Source organism: Hyperolius riggenbachi, chromosome 11, assembly GCF_040937935.1.
Source record: "Hyperolius riggenbachi isolate aHypRig1 chromosome 11, aHypRig1.pri, whole genome shotgun sequence".
In the NCBI taxonomy this organism is placed as follows: Eukaryota; Metazoa; Chordata; class Amphibia; order Anura; family Hyperoliidae; genus Hyperolius; species Hyperolius riggenbachi.
This window is the reverse complement of record NC_090656.1, coordinates 251,143,571-251,168,424: the sequence shown is the minus strand read 5'-3', so window position 1 is coordinate 251,168,424 and position 24,854 is coordinate 251,143,571. Positions and strand designations below refer to the sequence as shown.

General features: G+C 46.9%; 1 protein-coding gene across 1 annotated transcript in view; it reads right to left on the bottom strand.

The window, feature by feature from the left end:
- Positions 1–24,854, bottom strand: part of NAT10 (N-acetyltransferase 10) — a 66,626-nt gene that overhangs the window by 10,158 nt on the left and 31,614 nt on the right. Inside the window, exons 12-21 of the mRNA XM_068259691.1 lie at positions 21,986–22,122; positions 20,554–20,678; positions 12,738–12,888; positions 11,334–11,430; positions 6,848–6,964; positions 4,103–4,204; positions 3,919–3,993; positions 2,689–2,805; positions 2,328–2,461; positions 473–521 (exon numbers count right to left, since the gene is read on the bottom strand). Coding sequence (XP_068115792.1) covers positions 473–521; positions 2,328–2,461; positions 2,689–2,805; positions 3,919–3,993; positions 4,103–4,204; positions 6,848–6,964; positions 11,334–11,430; positions 12,738–12,888; positions 20,554–20,678; positions 21,986–22,122 — 1,104 coding nt within the window. The remainder of the gene's footprint in view (positions 1–472; positions 522–2,327; positions 2,462–2,688; positions 2,806–3,918; positions 3,994–4,102; positions 4,205–6,847; positions 6,965–11,333; positions 11,431–12,737; positions 12,889–20,553; positions 20,679–21,985; positions 22,123–24,854) is intronic.

Here is a 24,854-nt window from a genome sequence, read left to right as displayed (position 1 = left end):
GCGATTTCGATCGTGAAAATAGAGAAAACTAAAAAGGCGTAGGGCAACGGTTTATGTGTCGCCAGAAAGAGGAGAAAGAGAGCTTCAAAATGATATCCAGCTTTCCATAGTTTCTGCACTGCTCGGAGTCCCTTTAAGTGTTTCTACAAGCTGTCAGTGTCCATTTTATGCTGGATACACACGGGGCGTTCCTGCACTTGATTTCCCGCTCGATTCCCGTCAATTCGTTTATATCCAACATGTCCGATTTGCATTTCGATGGATCGTTAGGTCGATTTGCATGTAAAGTATGCCAAATCGACCTAACGATCCATGGAAATGCGAATCGGACATGTCGAAAATAATTGAGTCGACGCAAATCGACGGGCGCATCGAGTGCGGAAACGCACCGTGTGTATCCAGCATTACATTCATTTACATCAGTATAATCTCTGTGACCCCATAAAGTGCAGAATTAGAAGAACATACTCACCGGGGTTTGCCGCAGGTAGACGGGAATAAACCCGGCGCGTTTCCAAAACCTAACAAAAAATAGAGATGTTCATAACTAAGTAAATGCTCATGTTATACTAATTTTATGTAAATATAGCTGCTTGGAAATGGCGCAATTAAATGAAGCGGAGACATGGGCTCCCCCAGTAGCCTCCAATAACAGTCATGCAATGCGGTCCAGGGAAGCAGGTGCTGATGTCACTTCCTGTCTCAGCATCACTTCCTGTCTCAGCATGTGCTGCAGCCCCTGTTCTCCTGGCTCTCTCTCCCCCAAAGGCTGCCCCCTCCCTGCATCAATCTCCTATCTGCACCCCTCTTGACCACCCTGGCATTCTATTTTCTATCATGTAGCTAGCCTAGCGCTAGCTACACGATTCCCCCCTCCCTGCGGCGTTCGCCCAGCCCCTCCAATCGCCGCCGCGCCGTCTTCCCATAAGGAAATCCCGTTCTGAACGGGATTTCCTTTAGGGCTTCCCCCATCGCCATGGCGACAATCGTGTTGACGTCATCGGGAGTCCCGATCCACCCCTCAGCGCTGCCTGGCCAGGCTGCGCACGGGGTCTGGGGGGGCCCTTTAATGCGGCGGGTAGCGGTGCATGGGCGGCGATCAAGGTACCAGGGATGTGGAACAAAAATTATCCAACTCTGACTCCTGACTCCTCAGTTTAGGAAACCACCGACTCCGACTCCAGGCACCCAAAATTGCTCCGGCTCCTCGACTCCGGACTCCACAGCCCTGGTTTTTACTAGTGTTCTGTAAAACAATTTTTGCAGCAACTCCCATCGTTTTTGTAACACTTTTATTTTAGTGTTAGCCATTGCAAAAGTGTTTGTGATTTGCAGTTTTGAAGTCCTGCAAGGGATTTTGGGTAAGCTGGTGGTTTCTTAAGCTGCAAAAATTGCTTTGAAATCGCTATGCATAGGGGCTAAAGAGCAATTTTGCAGCAATCCTATGCTTAACCTCGAATTGCATTAACTAGAAAAATTGTGCAGGCAGAGCGACTGATTTGGCTACATCACAATCGATTCGGGGGCTCACCTCCATCCACTTTCATCGACATTCAGGATCCCCACTGTCACAGTAATTTTCCTGCTTTCAGCATCAGAAACACTTCCTATAGCTATATATTGCTGTATATTGGTATGGGACCCCGCCCTTCCAGTGATGTCACAGCCTAGGCTGCTTAGCTATGCATAATTCTCCTCCCCAGAGCATTCTGGAAGACCAGGTATTATTTTCACTGGCTTCAGAACAATGGCAATTAAACATTCTGCAGTGATGCATCTGCCAGCAGTAAAGATGTCTGCACCAGTAATACATTTCAGAAAGTAAATCAAATTGGGGAAAGATTTTACAATGGGCAAAAACTGACTAAGTAATTTATAAATGAACATTAAAAAAAAAAAAAAAGCAATTTTATAATGTTATTTTCACTTTAGTTGCTCTTCAATGCGAATAGCGTGCAGCTTGCAATCTGGCCAGGCGCATGCAGTAGATGATGATTGGTCCATTTTCAAGCTGCATAATTTAGGGCCTGAGCCCACTAACACAGTTGTGTCCGCTTCTCAGTAACACATCAATGTTACAGATGCTGAAAAGCGGACACAACTGCGCACAACAGCGTTAGTGGGCTCCGGCCCTTAGTAACATATTGGCCATTCCCTGAAGCCCGGTACATGATACAGCATTGCTGGTCACTGATAGGAGAGCAGTGCACAGTAACCGGGGCCAGGCATAGGCAGTTATCCTCCATCCACGAGAGCTGAAATCTGATTGGCTGCCGGGGTTACTGCACATCACTGCACTCCTGTAACGGAAAGGACTGGTTACTCACTTCAGCAGCTTTGGGGTTAACCCGTAGGAGACCCCCAGGTAATCCAGCTTCTCGGCCGGCCTCTCACTGAGGCGGAGGAGGAGGGGCGGCAGATTCTTCCGAGGGGTGACCGTCTCTTCCAGAAGGCTGACGGCCTGCAGGGGGCGGGAGAGGAATGTCAACAAATAAGAAACGAGGTCAGCAAATAAAAACATGTCAGAAAAAAAAAACAATGTGGTCATGTGACCAAACCACTTTAGCGCCAAGGGTTTTTTAAAAATAATGAAAATGTATTTCATTTTTGTATGGGAAGGTGTATAATAGGGTATTTGGATGTGGTTTTACTTTTTGACCACAAGATGGAGATGCAGGGGTGACTTACCTCACTGCTTATTGACGTGATCTCCTGCGATTTATTGGTTGACTCCTCCTCCAGGCAGGGCAGCTTCCCCTCGTAATACATCTGCAGCAGCTGTAGCGCTCGGCTGCCGTACCCCATCTGCAACAAAGAGGGACAGTGGTGTCACCCAAATCATAAAGCGACCCCTTCTGCTGACATCTAACCACCGGCGAGCCCAGAGGGGTAACTGATAGGGGCATCTATAAATGCATTGCTTGTCTGACACATATCGGATCACGGCAAGAGCAATGACATTAGGGACCCACTTACATATAAAAATCATAGTGCCACTAACAATGTACTTTTAGGTTTAAAAAAGTAAAAAGTAGATTTGTTTTATTGTCTCTGCTCAATGACAGTCTTTCCATTTTCCAGAGCTAAAATATATGAACATTTGACCTTTTTTATCTATTCCCTGCACTCAGATGCTGTTGTCTACCAGACAAAGGTTTTATGGCTGTTATTCACACCTGAGGAAGGAGTTTTGATCCGTAACATGTTCCATAATACACAGCAAGTAATTTGCAGCCAGTGGTGTGCCGTCTCTTCATTTGTATGGACGTTGCCCAGGCCGAGTGAGCAATCCGGCTGATTAGGCACCGGCACACATACAGGTTTCACACACCTGACAAGCTACTCTCCAGGCATCGTTTGATGTGAAAAGTTTTATGGCTGTAATACCTTATCAGTGAGTGTTACGGGATAATTTCACTGGATCCCAACAGGAGAGAAACTGTCAGTTGCATACCTGAATGCCAACTCATTCAGGCGAAAAAAGGAACACTACATAGTTGTGTGCTAGGCACTGTACATACACACGTCTATCTAATGTCACCTCGGTTACACTTTAACCACTTTACCTCACAGGCTATTTTACCATTCTCACCATTTTCACATTTTAGCACTCCTCCCATTCATTTGGCAATAACTTTATCACTACTTATCACACCTAAATGATCTATTTTCTTTTTTTTTTTGCCACAAATTAGACTTTTTGTGGGTGATACTTGTTTTCAGTAATTATTTTGTATGCATTTTAAAGGGAAAAATAAAGAAACAAATTTAAAAATATGTTATTTCTCCAATTCCATTTCTTATAGTTTTAAAATAAACAATGCTACTGTAGATAAAACCCACACATTTCCTTTGCCCATTTGTCCCGGCTACCACAACAGTTACATTATATTCCAAACGATAAGAGACATGTCTTACCCCCTGGTAATCCGGATGGACGGCGATTCTCACCACTCTCGCCCCCGACAAGCTGCCAAAGTCGGGATCTTGGAACTGGATGTAGGAAAAAGCGATATAAATGAGTACATCTGTTACAAGACTCTAGAAGGAGACGTTTACCAACACAGCCCATAAAAACCACACAGCTGGAGGCGATACAAACCTGCTCAGATATCGTCCAGGGGATGAGATCGCCAGATGCCTTCTTCCCACGAGACAGGCTGTTCATGATGGACTGACGAGAGATCTCTCCTTCCAGACAGACCTGCAGAGGCAACACAGAGAAGGGTGTAGGAATACCTGTCTGTAGTGACGGTAATGGGTACTGGTGATGAGACGGAATGCTAGTCAGCCTAACCGGAGCTCAAACCGGGTACTGCGGAGTCCAGGTTAAATCCCCAGCTAAAGCAAATCTGAAACCAGGAAACTCTCTTCAGAGTATATACTCACCGGAGTAGGGGGAAGGTTCTGGATCCCACACAGCCTTCCCAGTAAAGTGAGCTCTCTGAATCAGAAGTTTTGATTTTTGCTTCTGAATTCAGCAGTTCTGAGTAAAATCACGAAAATTGTAAATTACACTCGAGTACCGCATGCCGCTCTGCCAATGCAGAAATTGGATTCGGAAACAAGAATTTTCAGCAAACATTAACACAATGGCTAGGAAAGTGAGAATTGGTTTCTAAAATAAGAATTTATGGCCAATAGAGATGTCAACAAAACGGCCGCCGGTGATTCCCTGGTCCCCAAAGGTCACACTAAAGTGGCAGAACGAGCGTTTTTCACATGAATGGGGGGGGGGGTTTAGGGCATCCCCTACCCTGGTTCCCTGGACCCCATTCAACGAGGAAAATCACTCATTCTGCTACTCTTACGTGGTCTCTGGAGATTCTCCGGTGGGCCATCTTCTTGGTGCCATCGTTTGCCGAAAATTCTTGTTTCAGAAGTTAATTTTCACTTTCCTAGCCATTGTGTTAACCCCGTGTTTTGGAATGCTAAATTTGGTATTTGCCTGTGGAACGCCGAATCATCCCTACTTCCCAGTTTTAGCTCCATGCTCTCGTTCCACGTCTGTCCCCATTCAACCTACACGCCTCCTGCGCATGCACAGTACGGTTTCTCTGCCTGACCAAGGAGGGCCGAAGGGTTAGTTGACCGTGCTGGTCTTTCACTGGGAAACATCGGTGGAACGAGGAGGCAGGGAGCGCACCGGGAAGGCTCTATGGGAAAGTATTTATTTATTTTTTTAAATCGCTTCAGGTTCAGTTGGATCCAAATCTAATAGGAACAAGGCTTGAGGTCTACATCCAATGAGGGCTCCTTCTTTGCAAATTCAGAAACTGCGCAGGAAGTGGCGGGAGGGGCAGGTTCAGAAGCTGCGCAGGAAGTGGCAGGTTCAGAAGCTGCGCAGGAAGTGGCAGGTTCAGAAGCTGCACAGGAAGTGGCAGGTTCAGAAGCTGCACAGGAAGTGGCAGGTTCAGAAGCTGCACAGGAAGTGGCAGGTTCAGAAGCTGCACAGGAAGTGGCAGGTTCAGAAGCTGCACAGGAAGTGGCAGGTTCAGAAGCTGCACAGGAAGTGGCAGGTTCAGAAGCTGCACAGGAAGTGGCGGGAGGGGCAGGTTCATAAGCTGCACAGAAAGTGGCAGGTTCAGAAGCTGCACATGAAGTGGCGGGAGGGTCAGAAGCTGCGCAGGAAGTGGTGGGAGGGGCAGGTTCAGAAGCTGCGCAAGAAGTGGCGGGAGGGGCAGGTTCAGAAGCAGCGCAGGAAGTGGCGGGAGGGGCAGGTTCAGAAGCAGCGCAGGAAGTGGCGGGAGGGGCAGGTTCAGAAGCTGCACAGGAAGGGGCGGGAGGGGCAGGTTCAGAAGCTGCACAGGAAGTGGCGGGAGAGGCAGGTTCAGAAGCTGCGCAGGAAGTGGCGGGAGGGGCAGGTTCAGAAGCTGCGCAGGAAGTGGTGGAAGGGGCTGTGCACTGTCTGGCATGCAGACTCACCACCCACCACTAGTGTGTCTACATTGTTCCAATCGCTTGTTTACCTCAACGGAAGAGAACCTTTTCAATGTAAGTTTTGTATTTTTTTTTTTGTATTTTTTTTTTTAAATAAGTGCATGGATGATTTTCAAGATTTTATCTGTTCCACCACCACCCCCACCTATGTGACAGCCCTTTTCAAAGGCAGAGACCTGAATATACCATGTGATAGCAGAGTACTCCCAGCATTCAAATGTTACTTTTTTGTCTGAAATTAACCTACAGCCGCTAAAAATCCTGTCTTAAAGTTTTTATTACATGGCCAGAAGCATTAAAGGGAACCTTAACGGTCATAAAAAAAAAATCACTTACCTGGGGCTTCCCCAAGCCTCCTGCAGCCATCCTGTGGCCTCGCCAAGACAAGAATGGCCAGGGGCCGGCTCTCAGTCGGCCGAAACTAACCCACAGCTGAGAAACTGAGGATAGTCGAGGAGCGACGAGGGCACGGGATGGCTGCCGGGGGTTTGGGGAAGCCCCAGGTAACTTTTTTTGTATGACAGTTAAGGTTCCCTTTAAGTGCTGGGCATCAGTTCCAGTCTCTTCTGGTAGTGCTGCTTGGATTGTATCATCCTGCTGTTGAGGCTGTAGGTGGGAAGGCACAGTCTAAAGCACTCAGAGAATATTAGAGCCTACAACACAGACAAGCACCCAGCCCCCCATCGGGGGTACCTATTAGGGACTGTGAGCCACATATATTGAGGATCTATGGCCTAAAGATTCATGCACTATCACATGGCGTCTTCCTGGCAGCTATAAGCACTGAACACAAACACAAGGCCAGTTGTGCTATATTACTACTAGGGATAATCAGGAAATACTGATACAAATTGTATGCTAATTTATGCAGCCAGGAAATGTCCCAATCGAATGCAGCAAGTGATACCTGAATGACGGCCAAGACTTCTGGGAGGGCGTTCTGGGTGGGAGGGACTGGGGGGAGGAGACAGAAGAGATGATGCGCTGGAGCGTCAGACAGCATCTGAAGATCATTGGGTGAATTCTGCGGAGACACAACAACAGCTGCAGTCACGGAATTAGATCAATTTACTGATAACCAAAACATCCTGCAAATGTGCAAATTCACAGTTACCCAAAAAGAGAAAGAAAGTAAACCCAAAGTCAGAAGCTGCCAATCAGTTATTTGGCAGCTGGTTAATTAAAGGGGCACTACGGCGAAAAATTGTAAAATGTAAAATATGTGCAAACAGACAAATAAGAAGTACGTTTTTTCCAGAGTAAAATGAGCCATAAATGACTTTTCTCCTATGTTGCCGTCACTTACAGTAGGTAGTAGAAATCTGACATTACTGACATATTTTGGGCTAGTCCATCTCTACATAGGGGATTCTCAGCAAGGCTTTTATTCTTTATAAAGGTGTTCCCTAAAAAGGATTTATACAATGATGCTGGCCGGCTTCCCTGCTCCCTACACAGTTTTTTGACAGTTGGACAGAGCAACTGCCATTTACTAACTGCTTTTGAAAATAAATATATCCCTGAGAATCCCCCATAAAGAGATGGACTAGTCCAAAACCTGTCACTTCTGTCAGATTTCTACTACCTACTGTAAGTGACAGCAACATAGGAGAAAAGTCATTTATGGCTCATTTTACTCTGGAAAAAATTTACTTATTTGTATATGTGTGTACATATTTAAAATTTTACAGTTTTTCACTGTAGTGCCCCACTTCAGGTTCCGGGGTTTTTACCCCTTTGGCCTGGGAAACTCTCTCCTTTACTTGAATGAGAACCATGGAATAAATGTTTGCGGCGATTCTTCAAAATCATGGCAAAATAAAGTCGTTTGCAATGCTTTTGCAGCAATTATCGTTCAAGTGAATGAGAGAGTGTTTTATCTAAACACAAACACTGGCCAAAATGCTGCAGGTGGGTTCCAGGCCTTAAAGAGACTCTGAAGCGAGAATAAATCTCGCTTCAGAGCTCATAGTTAGCAGGGGCATGTGTGCCCCTGCTAAACCGCCGCATACGCGCCGCTGAACGGGGGTCCCTTCACCCCCAAACCCCCCACTGCGACACTTGGTCGCAGACTTAGTCGCTCCTGGAGGCAGGGCTAACGGCTGCAGCCCTGCCTCCAGTCGCGTCTATCAGCGGCGCATCGCCGCCTCTCCCCCGCCCCTCTCAGTGAAGGAAGACTGAGAGGGGCGGGGGAGAGGCGGAGATACGCGCTGACTGACGCGCGTGGGGCAGGGCTGCGGCGGTTAGCCCTGCCCCAATGCGGAAGCGCTCCCCCGCATTACGGAGGGGATTTGGGGGGACAGGGACCCCCGTTAAGCCGCGGGATAGCGGCGGTTTAGCAGGGGCACACGTGCCCCTGCTATATATGAGGTCTGAAGCGAGATCTATTCTCGCTTCAGACTAGATCTATCCTCGCTTCAGACTCTCTTTAAAGGGTTTCTTAAAGAACCTCCAGACTAAAAATCTTCTCATCAGCACTGAAAAGGCTTGGTGTTTCTTTAACCATTTCACAGCATCAGCACTTTGTTTTTCTTACTAAAGCCTCAATTTTACGCTGCACAGAAGCTAAGCTCCGCCCCATCAAAGAAAACTGCCCAGGCATTTTTCCTCTGATGCTGTGCAAAGCATGATGGGATTTCTGATGATGTTGTTCTCGTTGCCTAGCAACTGGGAGGGGTGATCAGGACACAGGACAGTTGGAACTTTGTCTCATGCTCCCTGTCCCCTCCTTTCAACCAAAAAGATGGCTTCCCTCATGAAAACACAAACATTTGCCTGTTCTTTTAAAACAGAGTGGGTAAGAGATTATATTACCTATTTTAATTAACATAATTAATGTAACTTAATGACAGTATGTTTGTTTAGGCTGGAGTTCCTCTTTAAGTGAAAAAAAAAAAGCAGTTTAAAGGACTCAACCGGTGAAAAAAGATTATCAATCATTACTTACCTGGGGCTTCTTACAGCCCCTAAAGGTCTTCTGGGTCCCTCACCGCAGCTCCGGTGCTCCCCGCCCATGGGTCATTTAACTTACCTAGGGCTTCTTGCAGTCCCAAGTCCCCCCCTCCCCTGCAGTGATTCTGTGTCCATATCGTGCTTCTGAGACCCTTCAGTCAGCAGCGGCGACCCCCTCAAAGCCGGCCTTAGCAAGTCGGAGGCTACTGCGCAGGCGCGGCCCTAAGCCACGGACACCCTGATCATGGCGGGAGAATTCTGCACATGTGTAGTAGCAAATGTCCCAAACTGCCCACGCACAGAACGCTATCATGCATGGGGATGGGATGAGGAGGCGCGTGGTTGGCCAGCTTTGCAGGGGGTCGCCACTGCTGGTCGGAGGGTCTTGGAAGGACGCCGTTGACACAGGATGCCTCCGGGGGGCTGCAAGAAGCCACAAGTAAGTTAAACTGCTTTTTTTTTTTTACTTTAAATTTCCTTTTAGATTCCTGACAACTCTGGCTTCTCACCTGTGTCGCTGTTGATACAGCAATAACTTTTTTTTTTTTTTAATACTTGTGCAATCAAAATGATTTATATATTTATAATTTTTTTCGGGACAATCTAGGTTTTCTTTGGGTAATCTTTTATTCTAAGAATTGTATAGGCATTTTACAGGGGAAAACTTGGCTTAAATGCAGAAATTTTTTTTTTCCGCCCTTCCTAATTTTTACATGACAAAGCCCACAGTTATAAAACACCTAAACAAATATTGTCCTGGTTAAAATGATACCACATATGCCAAATTTCATCACTAGTTGGGTATATAGTGTATCATCATCACCAGCCTGTTTATAGCGATTGCACGGGGGCACAGTTTGGGGACTCCAGTGCTGTACAGACGCATCGCTAGGCAACAACACTGCAATGCATCTATACAGCATTGGGTACCCGAAGTGTCGCCCTAGTGATCACACCTGACCGCTAATTTTAAGGTCAAGTATAGGTGACAAAAACTCAGGTCCTAAAACCTTAAATGGTTAACTAGCAGCTAAAGCATAGTTATCTAGCTCCAGTCCCTCAAAGGCCGAGAACCACACACATTTCTGGTATAGTTCTAATTAACTTAATCAGGCAAGTGTGGTTAACCAAGATGGATCATCAATGAGATGCTAATACTTAAAGTGAACCAGAGATGAAGCACCCTCATGTATGTCACCATATATATCAGTGAGAACATTAGAGAAAACACCTACCCTGCTCTCTGTTTCATTCTTCCCGTCTCTGGTTCACTTTAAGACTTGCATTCAAACTAGAAGCTGGGAACACACTTAGCAGAAACGCTAGTGTTATGGAAAACGCAGCGTTTTTGCCTGCAATGTTAGTCAATCATCAAAAAACACAGATAAAAAAAAACGCATATACATTTTGTATGCGCTTTATAATATATGTTTTTTAAACGCTGGTATTGTTTCACATTTTTCAACAACGCATATAATGCAAGTCAATGGGGACGCAATGTAATGGGTTTTTCTATGCAGTTAAAAAAAACGTTTTCTGATGCATTTCCGCTTCCTGTTGTCCTCCTAGTGATTTGCATAAAATGCAATAGAAAAACGCATGGAAAACGCATACGAACAAACGCATATGCGTTTTGTATATGCGAACCACAAACGCGTAAAAAAGCATGCAAAACACGCATATGCAGAAAAAAACCGCAAATGCATAGAAAACGCATGGAACACACAATACAAATGCACAAACACATGCATAAAAATGTGACGTTCCTGCACTGCTAAGTGTGCTCCCAGCCTAATGCATCTCCTACACATCTTCCAGACGAATGTGATTTGCCCAAATCCAGGTAAAAGCTGTCCTGAACTCGGAACTGCCTCGCTGCTCTAAAAGATAAGCAACAGCATAATAACCTTTACAGAAAAACATTCATTTGTTACAGCTGATAGAACTCTTGCTATAAATCTGCAGTGTGTCTACTTCCTGCTTTCATGGAAGCAGGCATAGGGTTAACATCCTGTGTTTACAAATTAGCTGCTCTGCCGAGGCAGCCAGCTGACACAGCTGAGATATCAAATTACAGTTGTGATTAGTCAGAGATGAGGGGGGATTAGACAAGCTAAACTCACTAAATACATACAGGGTGCATTTCTCGGTTTTCCTTATATCCCGTGCAAGCGTTCAGGTCCACTTTAAATGCAATTTGCATGAAATCTGAATGCAAGCTGGCAATACGCACAGCCCCCGCTGACCCTCGCTATTCAGCAGGAAACATGGCTTCTGCGCACCACAAGATACCAGCATGGGGTCGGCACTCAAGGAATGGAGTCGGGCAAACCTGGGCTGGAGAAGCTTTGATTGGCTCCATGTAAGCCCCTCCCTGGGTCACTGGAGATTTGCATATTGGGAGGAGTTATTGCTTATCACTACTGATCAGTTGTCTTTACCTTGTAGTGAGACGCCACGTATAGCGCCATTAGCCGCTGCAGGAAGGACTCTGACGCTTTGTGGTAGCAGAACAGCGTGTCCCGGTTCACATAATATCTATGGCAGGATGTTAAGTAGATCTTGTGGAATTTATGCAGCACAACGGAATTCAAACACATATATATATCTCAACACACACAAATACACACACATGTATATTGTTACATACGTTGGATACATATCTTTTATTAATAAAATTTAATATTTTCATATATATTGTTGTCTTTGTGATGTCATATGGGGGAAAAAGGCCTGAGAATTTTTGTTGGTTTTTCATTTCACATTATATATCAGCTTAAAATGGTACTATAGAAAGGCTGCCTGGCTATCTGGTGGATCTTCGGCCTCTAATACTTTCAGCCATAGCCCGGAATAAGCATGCAGAGCAGATGTGTCTGAAGTGTGACAGAATTACCTACAAATATCTCTCTCTCTCACTCAGTTCAGCAGCCCCCCTTAATCTGATTTTCCATATGTATACTGTAAAAAGACTTGCTACTCACTTAATTGCATGTTAATTGCATTGTATACATTTAGCCTTGACCATCACCAGACTACCATATTTTGCGGAATACAGTATAAGATGCAACTTTTCTTCCCTAAAAATGGGGAGAAAAGTCCCTGCGCATCTTATATTCTAAATACAGGTAGTCCACGACTTACAATTACCCGCTGATACAAAGCACCGACCCGCGAGATGTGGTGTAGTTATTTCTATGAGGGGTGAGTGTTACAAGTCTACACTGGGGCGAACAGCGGTATAGAAACCCGTATAACTGACTCTAGGAGACGGAGCGCTTTATTGAGTTAAAGCAAACGTGAGACAAACGGGAAGGTTTTTTTTTTTTTTAATACATACCTGGGGCTCCCTCCTGCCCTTTTCAGGCTGATTGCTACTCCCGGGCCGCCTGGATCTTCCTCTAGTTGCCAAGTTAATACCACGAGTTGGGGTGTACTGCGCAGGTGTGGCCCAGAAGTGCGCCCCAGTCGCTGGGAGTGGCCTGAGCACTACTACTGCACAGGCACAGAATGCTTCCGGCCACAGGAGCGCACACTGCTAGACTGCGCCTGCACCGACTAGAGCCAGTTGGTGGAATTACCGGGCCGCCTAGCGGAGGTTGCAGGCACAGAAACGGATGGCAAGGGAGCGATGAGGCTGAAGGGGCTGGAGGAAGCCCCAGGTATGTATACTTCCCCCCCCCCCCCCCTTTAGTCTCAGGTACACTTTAAGCTCCCTAAATAAATTAGTTATTCTATATTGTATAGGAGCCATCACTTCCTCTACATCTGCTGAATGACAGGGCCTCTTTCACACACCCGGCACAGAGGCCAGAAGGCTGGGTCACATGACTAAGCAAGGATACAGGTCACATGTCTCTGGCAGGGGACATCCACTGATCATCCTGCTGATGTTCAGGCAGTCCAGACACAGCAGATCGTTCAGCCATTTCTCCATCGGGTCCCCGGGGGCGTATCGTATGGATTCCTGCAGCGTCACCTCATGGAGGGTCCGGGCTGAAAGAAACGGGGAACAAATCCTATGTGAAAACATTTTTCCTGACAGCGCTGATAAAAAAAAAAAATAATGGTCATCACTGTGAAAGGAGGAATCCTGTAGTTTAAAGGGATATGGAGGCTGCCATATTTATTTCCTGTTAAACAATACCAGTTGCCTGGCAGTCCTGCTGATCTACTTGGCTGCAGTTGTGTCTGAATCACACACCCGAAACAAGCATGCAGCTAAACAATACCAGTTGCCTGGCAGTCCTGCTGATCTACTTGGCTGCAGTTGTGTCTGAATCACACACCCGAAACAAGCATGCAGCTCATCTTGTCTGATCTGACAAGAATGTCAAATGCCTGGTCTGCTGCATGCTTGTTCAGGGGCTATGGCTAAAAGTATTAAAAGCACAGGATCAGTAGGATAGCCAGGTAAGTGGTATTGCTTAAAAGGAAAGGAATATGGCAGTGTCCATATTCTTCTCACTTCAGTTGTCTTTTAAAGTACACCTGAAATTAGGGATATGGTGGCAGTCCTGCTGATCTATTTGGCTGCAGTGGTGGCTGAATCACACACCTAAAACAAGGCATACAGCTAATCCAGTCACACTTCAGTCCCAGCCCCTGATCTGCTGCATGCTTGTTCAGGGGCTATGGCTAAATGTATTAGAGGCAGAGGATCAGCAGGACAGCCAGGCAATCTGCATATTATAAAATAAATATGGCAGCCTCCATACCCTTCTCACTTCAGGTGTCCTATAATGTTAGCAAATATGACAATTCCATTTTACTCTACAGAGAGCTTTGTCTACACGTGACAAATTATTCAGATTATTGTATGCTTCATTCTAATCGTGGCAACAGAACATCATTTGCTGGGCAGGAAAGCCTCCTCTTTTCTTTGCTTTATAAAGTGAATTTGCGATGACAGAAATGCGCACACTGCTAACCCTTCCTTCCAGTGGTGTAGTCAATAGGGGGTGCAGAGGTTGTGACCGCACCGGGGCCCTGGACTAGAGGGGCCCTCCTTCATCCATCTTATTGGCTTTTCATTGGTGCTATGCTGGTAAAGAATGTGCATTGAATAGTACTATTCCTTTATCAACTGTTTACCTCTCTCTGACACTGCAGCTGTCCCCATCCCTGCTTACACCTCTCTGACACTGCAGCTGTCCCCTCCCCTGCCTACACCTCTGACACTGCAGCTGTCCCCTCCCCTGCTTACGCCTCTCTGACACTGCAGCTGTCTCCTCCCCTGCTTACACCTCTCTGGCACTGCAGCTGTCCCCTCCCCTGCTTACACCTCTCTGACACTGCAGCTGTCCCCTCCCCTGCTTACACCTCTCTGACACTGCAGCTGTCCCCTCCCCAGCCTACACTTCTCTGACACTGCAGCTGTCCCCATCCCTGCTTACACCTCTCTGACACTGCAGCTGTCCCCTCCCCTGCTTACACCTCTCTGACACTGCAGCTGTCCCCTCCCCTGCTTACAGCTCTCTGACACTGCAGCTGTCCCCTCCCCTGCTTACACCTCTCTGACACTGCAGCTGTCCCCTCCCCTGCTTACACCTCTCTGACACTGCAGCTGTCCCCTCCCCTGCTTACAGCTCTCTGACACTGCAGCTGTCCCCTCCCCTGCTTACTCCTCTCTGACACTGCAGCTGTCCCCTCCCCAGCCTACACTTCTCTGACACTGCAGCTGTCCCCATCCCTGCTTACACCTCTCTGACACTGCAGCTGTCCCCTCTCCTGCTTACTCCTCTCTGACATTGCAGCTGTCCCCTCCCCTGCTTACACCTCTCTGACACTGCAGCTGTCCCCTCCCCAGCCTACACTTCTCTGACACTGCAGCTGTCCCCATCCTTGCTTACACCTCTCTGACACTGCAGCTGTCCCCTCCCCTGCTTACACCTCTCTGACACTGCAGCTGTCCCCTCCCCTGCTTACAGCTCTCTGACACTGCAGCTGTCCCCTCCCCTGCTTACTCCTCTCTGACACTGCAGCTGTCCTCAGTAAGTCTTGGGACTCCATATCAATACAGTGCTTGGGGCCCCATGTCGAACTCACACTGGGGCCCCAGGGGCCTTAGTTGTGCCACTGCTTCGTTCACACTGCACTACTTAAAGGGGAACTGAAGTAAGAGGTATACGGAGGCTGCCATATTTATTTCCTTTTAATCAATACCAGTTGCCTGGCAGCCCTGCTGGTCTATTTCTCTGCAGTAGTATCTGAATAACACCAGAAACAAGCATGCAGCTAGTCTTGTCAGATCTGACTTTAAAGTCTGAAACACCTGATCTGCGGCATGCTTGTTCAGGGGCTATGGCTAATAGTATTAGAGGCAGAGGATCAGCAGGGCTGCCAGGCAACTGGTATTGCTTAATAGGAAATAAACATGGCAGCCTCCATATACCTCTCTTCAGTTCCCCTTTAACTGACCGGATCAAGAACCTGCATAGCTGTCTCTAGTTCATAGCGCTTTCCCTCATGACATACAGAAGCCAGGGTTTGAGCATCACTCATAAGAATTTTCACACCTTAAAGCGGATCCGAGATGAAAAACTAACTATAACTAGTAACTTGTCTATATACCTTATGTAAAGTTTAGATAGTTTACACAGCATATCTAGCTGCAAACAGCTTTAATCGAATATGATTAATTATTCCTGTGATACAATGACAGCAGCCATGTTGTTTGTAAACATTACACAGAGGCAGGCTTATCTGCATTTTGAGCAAAAAAACCTAAACCCCCCTCCTCCCCTCTGCCTCTGAAATCTCTGGCTAGTAATACCTCCCCCTCCTCCTCTCTTCGCCCCTCTGCCTCTGAAATCTCTGGCTAGTAATACCTCCACCTCCTACTACCCAGACTGAGCTCCCATGAGCCCATGCTTCTGTCTGAAAGTGCCTTGGCTCTCTGAAAAGCTGTGGGCGTGGCTTCTTTAGTTTATAGGGAATTAGAATATTAAAACAAAACAAAAAAAGTATTTGGCTTGAGGAATGCCCTATAAACTATAGGAAAGGAACACAATTATGCAATGAGTAAAAGTTCACCTCGGATCCACTTTAATGTGTAATTACAGTCTGACATAATGGACTCTAAAAACCAGCCTCTGGATTCTCTATTGTCCCCACAGTTGTCCTACTTGTATTTGTCCTAAAGCAATGCTAGCTGTGTAGAAAAAACCTAAAAATCACTGTCACCCTAGCTTAAATAGTGGGAGTGGCCATAATATATTTTTGGTATATCCAAGTTCATAAAATCTCTCCTCTGCTTACAGTCACTGAATCCTGCAGGGAATATCTCTCTGCTGTGTTTGTTATTTTATCACTAATTGCAGTAGATAAGAACAATCTGCTATAATAGCAAAGTGAAACACAGTCTATTAAGCCTTTCAGTAAGGGCCGGTTCACATTTGAGGGGATGCAGAACAGAAATCCGCAGCGCTGATCGTGTACGCATCACTACTCATCTGTCCCGCCGCTCGGTCCCTTCAACAGCCAGAGGCCAGCAGAAGCATGCGGCTCTCCATAGGCTGCAGCAGGCCAATTTTCCCTAGCAACAGAAAGTATTTTTATTGGTCCAACGTAAACCAATGAGAATTTTCCTGTTCCTGAGGAGTCCCATTGGTCTGTTGCAGCCCAATGAAGATCTCCCGACCTCCCTCCGGACTGTTCAAAATGGACAGAGCGGCGGTGATGGGCTGCTGGACAGACGAGTGTGACGTCATGGCAGCAATGTGGATGCAAGCAAAATGGGCGACTCGGCGACTAGCCTAGTGAGAATTGACAGTGTCTGTTCTCATAAGCTTTCATTGGATGCATTTTCCCGTCCGGTAAAAAGTTCCAAATTCGGATTCTGCGTTCAGTCTTGCATTCCACGACACATGGATCGTGTTTTGTAACATTTTTAATATAGGATCCGCTTCCTGCGTTTAAGCGGAACTTTAAAAAAAGTATCGCATGGATACATTTTTAACTGGTTCCGGTCCGACGCTGTTGAAGTCTACCTCCTGCTTGTGGATGCACGGCTCTGACAGAAGGTAGATTTCAATACCCGTCGCCGCTCTCTCCCCACCGCAGATCACTTGCCCTGCCGTACCTATGACGACAGAGCTGTGGTCAGGAACCAATTTAATTTCATTGGCTCCTAACCCTGTGATCACTGTTAAGGGGCCCATACACCTAGCGATTTTCCTGTCGATATACAGCAGATTCGATCACTGATCGAATCTGCTGTGAAATCGTTGCGCAAACAGAACGATCGATTTCCGTCCAAAATCTATCGTTTTCGTCGATCCATCCATGCGGAAGATTTTGCTCGATTGCCGGTGGGTCGGGAGTGCGTCGATAGCGGCGTTTGAATGTCCGACGACCGATGCTAGTGGCAATACATTACCTGGTCCGGCCGGCGCGTGTCCCTGCTGTCACCGCTGCTCCTTCTCCGCTGGGTTCCAGCAGGCTTCACTTCTTCCCGTCCGGACACGAAGTTTAAACAGTTGAGCGCCCTCTACTGTTTAAACTTTCCCGGACAGGAAGTTCAGTGAAGCTGGAGACCAGCGCGGAGAAGAAGACAGCGGAGACCAGGGGACACGCACCGGCCCGGATCAGGTAATGTATGAGGGGGGGGCGGCAGCTCCACAGATTGTGATCGGTTTCAGGCTGAGATCGATTCACAATCTGTTTGCAGTAAAGGCAGCCATACGATCCCTCTCTGATTCGTTCAGAGGGGGATCTGTTGGTCGATCTGATGGCAAATCGACCAGTGTATGGCCACCTTAACCCAATCCCATTGGCTTACATTGATTGACAGCATCAGGAGCCAATGGAAGCGGCTCCAGACCAGCTCACACAGCTCTGTCGTCATAGGTAGGGCAGAAAGGGGGCCTGCGGTGTGGACAGAGCGGCGCAACTGGCAGGTATGCGCGGCGATTCATCGGGAGGCGCCGTTTTGTGGTACCGGCATTCTCTGGTCCTTAAAGAGGAGCTGTCAGACATACTATCTCAGGAAAAAAAACCCCACATATATAAAGTAGATAAATACTTGCTCTACTTACATAACACATGTATTATACTGTCCATGTTTTGATTGTAGTGATTTTTCTACAGTGAAAAGAGAAAATGCTTCTTAGCATTTCCCATTTTTTCTTTTGCTATTTTGAAGCTAATCCTGATGTCATTTCCTCCCTTACGCTCCTCTGCCTGATTGTGTATGCCAGAGGCGCACACACTTTCTCGGCTTGTAAGCTACTTTAAAAAATTAGCAAGTCAAAATGATCTGGGTATGCATTGCCCAGCCTCAACTAAATTGCATTTTCTCAACATGAGAATTATTGGCCAATCAGAGAGGAACAGGAAAAGGACAACCCAGCATGCCCCACAACTTCCTTCTTGTGTACCAAATTTTGTGTGTACCAAATGAGAGACAGCTAAACTGGGGACTGATCATTTATCAACAAGAAAAGTAATAGTGATTTTACCTTTTGGATTGCCTGGTTATCATCCTTATTGCTAGTTTACCAGATAAAAATAAAGAATTGATTTTTGATTTTATGCCGGACAGTTACACTTTAAGGGGGCAGAGACTAAAAGGTACGGAAGTAGTTAAAGTGTGAGCTGGCTCTAACAGTTTGTTTTTATTTTAAGTTAGACATTTTTATTGTTTGGCTAATCTGCTGGACATCTGTGAGAAATCTTGACTAGAATTCCACTTTGCATGTGTGTGCGTGTGTGTGCGTGCGCAGAGTGTATTTATGTGTGTGTGTAGTATATTTGTGTGTGTGCAGGTGTGCAGGAGTGTGTGTGGTGTGTGTGTGTGTGTGTGTAGTGTATTTGTGTGTGTGTGCGCGCGTGTGTGCAGGTGTGCAGGAGTGTGTGTGGTGTGTGTGTAGTGTATTTGTGTGTGTGTGCGTCTGTGCAGGTGTGTAGGTGTGTGTGTGTAGGTGTGTGTGTGTAGGTGTGTGTGTGTGTGTGTGTAGGTGTGTGTGTGTGTGTGTAGGTGTGTAGGTGTGTGTAGGTGTGTGTAGGTGTGTGTAGGTGTGTGTAGGTGTGTAGGTGTGTGTAGGTGTGTGTAGGTGTGTGTAGGTGTGTGTAGGTGTGTGTAGGTGTGTGTAGGTGTGTGTAGGTGTGTGTAGGTGTGTGTAGGTGTGTGTAGGTGTGTGTAGGTGTGTGTAGGTGTGTGTAGGTGTGTGTAGGTGTGTGTAGGTGTGTGTAGGTGTGTGTAGGTGTGTGTAGGTGTGTGTAGGTGTGTGTAGGTGTGTGTAGGTGTGTGTAGGTGTGTGTAGGTGTGTGTGTGTGTGTAGGTGTAGGTGTGTGTGTGTAGGTGTGTGTGTGTAGGTGTGTGTGTGTGTAGGTGTGTGTGTGTAGGTGTGTGTGTGTAGGTGTGTGTGTGTAGGTGTGTGTGTGTGTAGGTGTGTGTGTGTAGGTGTGTGTGTGTAGGTGTGTGTGTGTAGGTGTGTGTGTGTGTGTGTAGGTGTGTGTGTGTGTGTGTAGGTGTGTGTGTGTGTAGGTGTAGGTGTGTGTGTGCAGGTGTGTGTGTGCAGGTGTGTGTGTGTGTGTGTGCAGGTGTGTGTGTGTGTGTGTGTGTGTGTGTGTGTGTGTGTGTAGGTGTGTGTGTGTAGGTGTGTGTGTGTAGGTGTGTGTGTGTAGGTGTGTGTGTGTAGGTGTGTGTGTGTGTAGGTGTGTGTGTAGGTGTGTGTGTAGGTGTGTGTGTAGGTGTGTGTGTAGGTGTGTGTGTAGGTGTGTGCGTAGGTGTGTGTGTGTGTGTGCGTAGGTGTGTGTGTGTGTGTGTGTGTGTGTGTGTGTGTGTGTAGGTGTGTGTGTGTGTGTAGGTGTGTGTGTGTGTGTAGGTGTAGGTGTGTGTGTAGGTGTGTGTGCAGGTGTGTGTGCAGGTGTGTGTGCAGGTGTGTGTGCAGGTGTGTGTGCAGGTGTGTGTGCAGGTGTGTGTGCAGGTGTGTGTGCAGGTGTGTGTGCAGGTGTGTGTGCAGGTGTGTGTGCAGGTGTGTGTGCAGGTGTGTGTGTGTGCAGGTGTGTGTGTGTGTAGGTGTGTGTGTGTGTGTAGGTGTGTGTGTGTGTGTAGGTGTAGGTGTGTGTGTAGGTGTGTGTGCAGGTGTGTGTGCAGGTGTGTGTGCAGGTGTGTGTGCAGGTGTGTGTGCAGGTGTGTGTGCAGGTGTGTGTGCAGGTGTGTGTGCAGGTGTGTGTGCAGGTGTGTGTGTGTGCAGGTGTGTGTGTGTGCAGGTGTGTGTGTGTGCAGGTGTGTGTGTGTGCAGGTGTGTGTGTGTGTGCAGGTGTGTGTGTGTGCAGGTGTGTGTGTGTGTGCAGGTGTGTGTGTGTGCAGGTGTGTGTGTGTGCAGGTGTGTGTGTGTGCAGGTGTGTGTGTGTGCAGGTGTGTGTGTGTGCAGGTGTGTGTGTGTGCAGGTGTGTGTGTGTGCAGGTGTGTGTGTGTGTGCAGGTGTGTGTGTGTGCAGGTGTGTGTGTGTGCAGGTGTGTGTGTGTGCAGGTGTGTGTGTGTGCAGGTGTGTGTGTGTGCAGGTGTGTGTGTGCGTGCGTGCGTGCGTTCCATCGCTGAAACAGGACAATATTGCTTTCTGTGTGGCTGGACGGAACTCCTTTTTCTCATTGGATTCTTCTTTGTTCCAATAAGAAGGGCAGCACCACACACGATCACATTGCTGTACGCACCTGAGGCCAGGCGTTGGCTGCTCGTGGACTTGTTCTCAGCCGTGATGGAGACCTGGCTTTCGGCGCTCTGCTGCCGGAGCTGCTGAATGAGTTTGAGCGAGAGGGAGCGTCCCGTTCCTTCATACCTGGAAGAGATGGAGAGATAATGTAAGGCGAGTCACTCCTCCATACAATGGTAAGGGAAAGCCTACAGGAGCAGCCGGCAGGCAGAGGAACTTTACCAAAAGATTGTAGAGGGGGAATAAAGCGATACATTACTGATCAATATTCGCCATGTAATTTGTTCATATTGTTTGATCCACTGGGACCCTGCAGGTCATCTTTCCTGCTAGCAGACATGATTGTGCAAAGGGACATTATCTATAATTTATAAACACACCCACTAACAACGTGATGAGGCTAAAGCCGGGTTTCAGACCATAATCTGGCGTTAGAGGTGCGTCGCACCATCAAAAACTGGCCTTCAAGCTGGTTGCTTGGCAGTTGTAAACAGATTTCATTTCCCACAATGCAACAAGGTTCACAGATATCAAACTGTCAGGACCATGGCCATGACATCACACTGTGGGAGGGGTTTTCCTACAATATTAGCCATACAGAACCCCCTGATGGTCTATTCGAGAAAAGCTAAATATTTCTGGTGGGAAAGGGGGCATCAGCTACTGATTGGAATTAAGTTCAATCCTTTGTTATGATTTCTCTTTAAAACGGGATTGTCACCATAAAAAATCAAATTTCAACAGCAACTGGTCTGAGTGTATTAAGGGATAAAGATGCTAAGCCTGCATTCAAAACATTTTCTGCTGTTATGATTTGGAGTCATCACATACTTTAGGAGCACTGGCCCTTTAATAGTCAGTGCCAAACAGTTGAATGCTTGGGGGTTCTTTTTATCTATAAAATATTCCTCCTCTTCCCTTTAGTTCCCAGCCTAGCTGCTTATCTGAAACACGATCCTGCTCACTTGTGTTTACAAGCAAGGCTGGGATGACTCAACGATTGGAGGAGAAAAGGAAAAAAAAAAAAAAAAAAAAAAGACAGTGCAGTTCCTAGTATACACCTCAGTGGGAGTGTCTGAAGACTCTGGGAGGAGGGCAGCTAATGAATACACAATGAGCAAGAGAAGGGAGGGGGGGGGGAACAAGAGTCAGGGAGGATATGATGTCAGCATTAGCTTGGCAAGATGGCCACTGCCTAGAATAGGATTTTCTGCTTTTCCTTTATAAAATTCACAGGAATCAGTACGTGGATAGCACAAGATATCGGTTATGTAAGTAGAAGTAGTATTTATCTACTTATATATGTTTTTTTCATTTCTAGGTTAGCATGGGTGTCGCTTGTTCTTTAAACATCACCTCTTACACTATTATACTTGTACTCTAACACAGAGGGTAATTTGTAGCGTCCCCGTTCCCCCTCCGTATGAGCTCACCCGTTGATGGTGGACGCCATGAATACCAGGTAGGGTCCCATCAGACTCTTCACTAGAGGCAGAGGAATGGCAGCAGCTTCATCGATCACCACCAGCTCCGCTTGACCCAACTTCACCGCATCAGCCGGGTGTATGTACTGCAACCAAAAGAGCACAACATTAACCATAGTTATCATCCCAACTTCACAGCATCTGCCGGGTGTATGTACTGCAACCAAACCGGCACAACATTAACAATAGTCATTAACCCAACTTCACCGCATCTGCCGGGTGTATGTACTGCAACCAAACCGGCACAACATTAACAATAGTTATTAACCCAACTTCACCGCATCTGCCGGGTGTATGTACTGCAACCAAACCGGCACAACATTAACCATAGTTATTATCCCAACTTCACCGCATCAGCCGGGTGTATGTACTGAACCCAAACCGGCACAACATTAACCATAGTTATTATCCCAACTTCACAGCATCTGCCGGGTGTATGTACTGCAACACAACATTAACCATAGTTATCATCCCAACTTCACAGCATCTGCCGGGTGTATGTACTGCAACCAAACCGGCACAACATTAACAATAGTTATTATCCCAACTTCACCGCATCTGCCGGGTGTATGTACTGCAACCAAACCTGCACAATATTAACCATAGTTATTATCCCAACTTCACCACATCAGCCAGGTGTATGTACTGCAACCAAACCGGCACAACATTAACCATAGTTCTTAACCCAACTTCACCGCATTTGCCGGGTGTATGTACTGCAACCAAACCGGCACAACATTAACCATAGTTATTATCCCAACTTCACAGCATCTGCCGGGTGTATGTACTGCAACACAACATTAACCATAGTTATCATCCCAACTTCACAGCATCTGCCGGGTGTATGTACTGCAACCAAACCGGCACAATATTAACCATAGTTATTAACCCAACTTCACCACATCAGCCAGGTGTATGTACTGCAACCAAACCGGCACAACATTAACCATAGTTCTTAACCCAACTTCACCGCATTTGCCGGGTGTATGTACTGCAACCAAACCTGCACAATATTAACCATAGTTATTAACCCAACTTCACCGCATCCGCCCGGGTGTATGTACTGCAACCAAACCGCCACAACATTAACAATAGTTATTAAAAAGCAACTGTAGTTAAAATGTAATTACATAAACAATAACTGCTTGTATTTCTTTCAATATTAAAATCATAAATTAGTCAGTGTCAAGCTTGTTGAAAGCCACACGGTAAAAGCAAACCTTACACATATTTCTAGTACCATGGTACAAGAACAGCCAACAGGATCAAATCCAACACCACCAATGAGATAGCAACAAGAGAACATGACGGAAGACTCCTGAATCATAGCTAGCCAATCACAAACATATCAGCCTGGCCACGTGGCTAGGTGATGGGTGTGGCCGCTCAAACTCATTTTCAACACCAGCGTGCAGAGCTCATCTTAGACAAATGAATCAGGAAGTAATGTGCGATTCACGCCCCCGGACCGGAAGTGACGCATGTTCTACGATCCGGAAGTGCGCACTTTCTACGTCAGCATAATTTTTACATGACAGGGGTGGGCTTGCTGGTATATGGATTGGCGTTTTCCACTGTCAGAGAGATATGCATGTTATCTAGGCTGGACTATGCGGATAGGTTTGTGATTGGCTAGGTACAATTCATGAGTCTTCCATCAGGTCCCCGAGTGAACCTACTGGCTGTTCTTGTACCACACTGCATGCCTAATTACCAGACTCCCTTATGAGGAGATTCGTAAAAAAACAAAAAAAAAAAACAAAAAAAACACCTGTGCTCAGTTTTCTTTAACCACTTGAGGACCCACCCTTTACCCCCCCTTAAGGACCAGCATTGAATTATGTGATCTGTGCTGGGTGGGCTCTACAGCCTCCAGCACAGATCAAACAACAGGCAGAGAGATCAGATCACCCCCCTTTTTTCCCCACTAGGGGGATGATGTGCTGGGGGGGGTCCGATGTCTCCTGCCTGCGTGTGGCTGTCGGGGGGGGGGGGGGGCACCTCAAAGCCCCCCTCCGCGGCGAAATTCCGCTTCCCCCCTCTCCTACCTGGCCCCCTGGTGATCGGGGCTGCACAGGACGCTATCCGTCCTGTGCAGCCTGTGACAAGACGTCCCCTGTCACATGGCGGCGATCCCCGGCCGCTGATTGGCCGGGGATCGCCGATCTGCCTTACGGCGCTGCTGCGCAGCAGCGCCGTACAATGTAAACAAAGCGGATTATTTCCGCTTGTGTTTACATTTAGCCTGCGAGCCGCCATCGGCGGCCCGCAGGCTATTCAAGGAGCCCCCCGCCGTGATTTGACAGGAAGCAGCCGCTCGTACGAGCGGCTGCTTCCTGATTAATTAGCCTGCAGCCGGCGACGCAGATGTGCGTCGTTGGTCCTGCAGCTGCCACTTTGCCGACGCACGGTATAAGCGTGCGGTCGGCAAGTGGTTAAAGAGACACTGAAGCAAAACAAAAAAAAGGATATAAGGATTTGTATGTGTAGCACAGCTAAGAAATAAAACATTAGGACCAGAGACAGAAGTCTAATATTGTTTCCAGTACAAGAAGAGTTAAGAAACTCCAGTTATCTATGCAAAAGAGCCATTGAGCTCCACGACTAAAGTTGCAGAGAGCTCTGTCTATCAGTCACTGAATTTTCTTTTTCTCCCCAGAGGACAGGTCGATAGTTCACTGACCTGCTCTGTAAAATCATTTAGAATGCTGAGTAGTGTGTAAACTGCAAATATTAGAGAATGAGGCAATGTTATAAAAAACACTATATAACTGAAAATGAAAATATGAGAATATTTTCTTTGCTATTAATGTTCAAG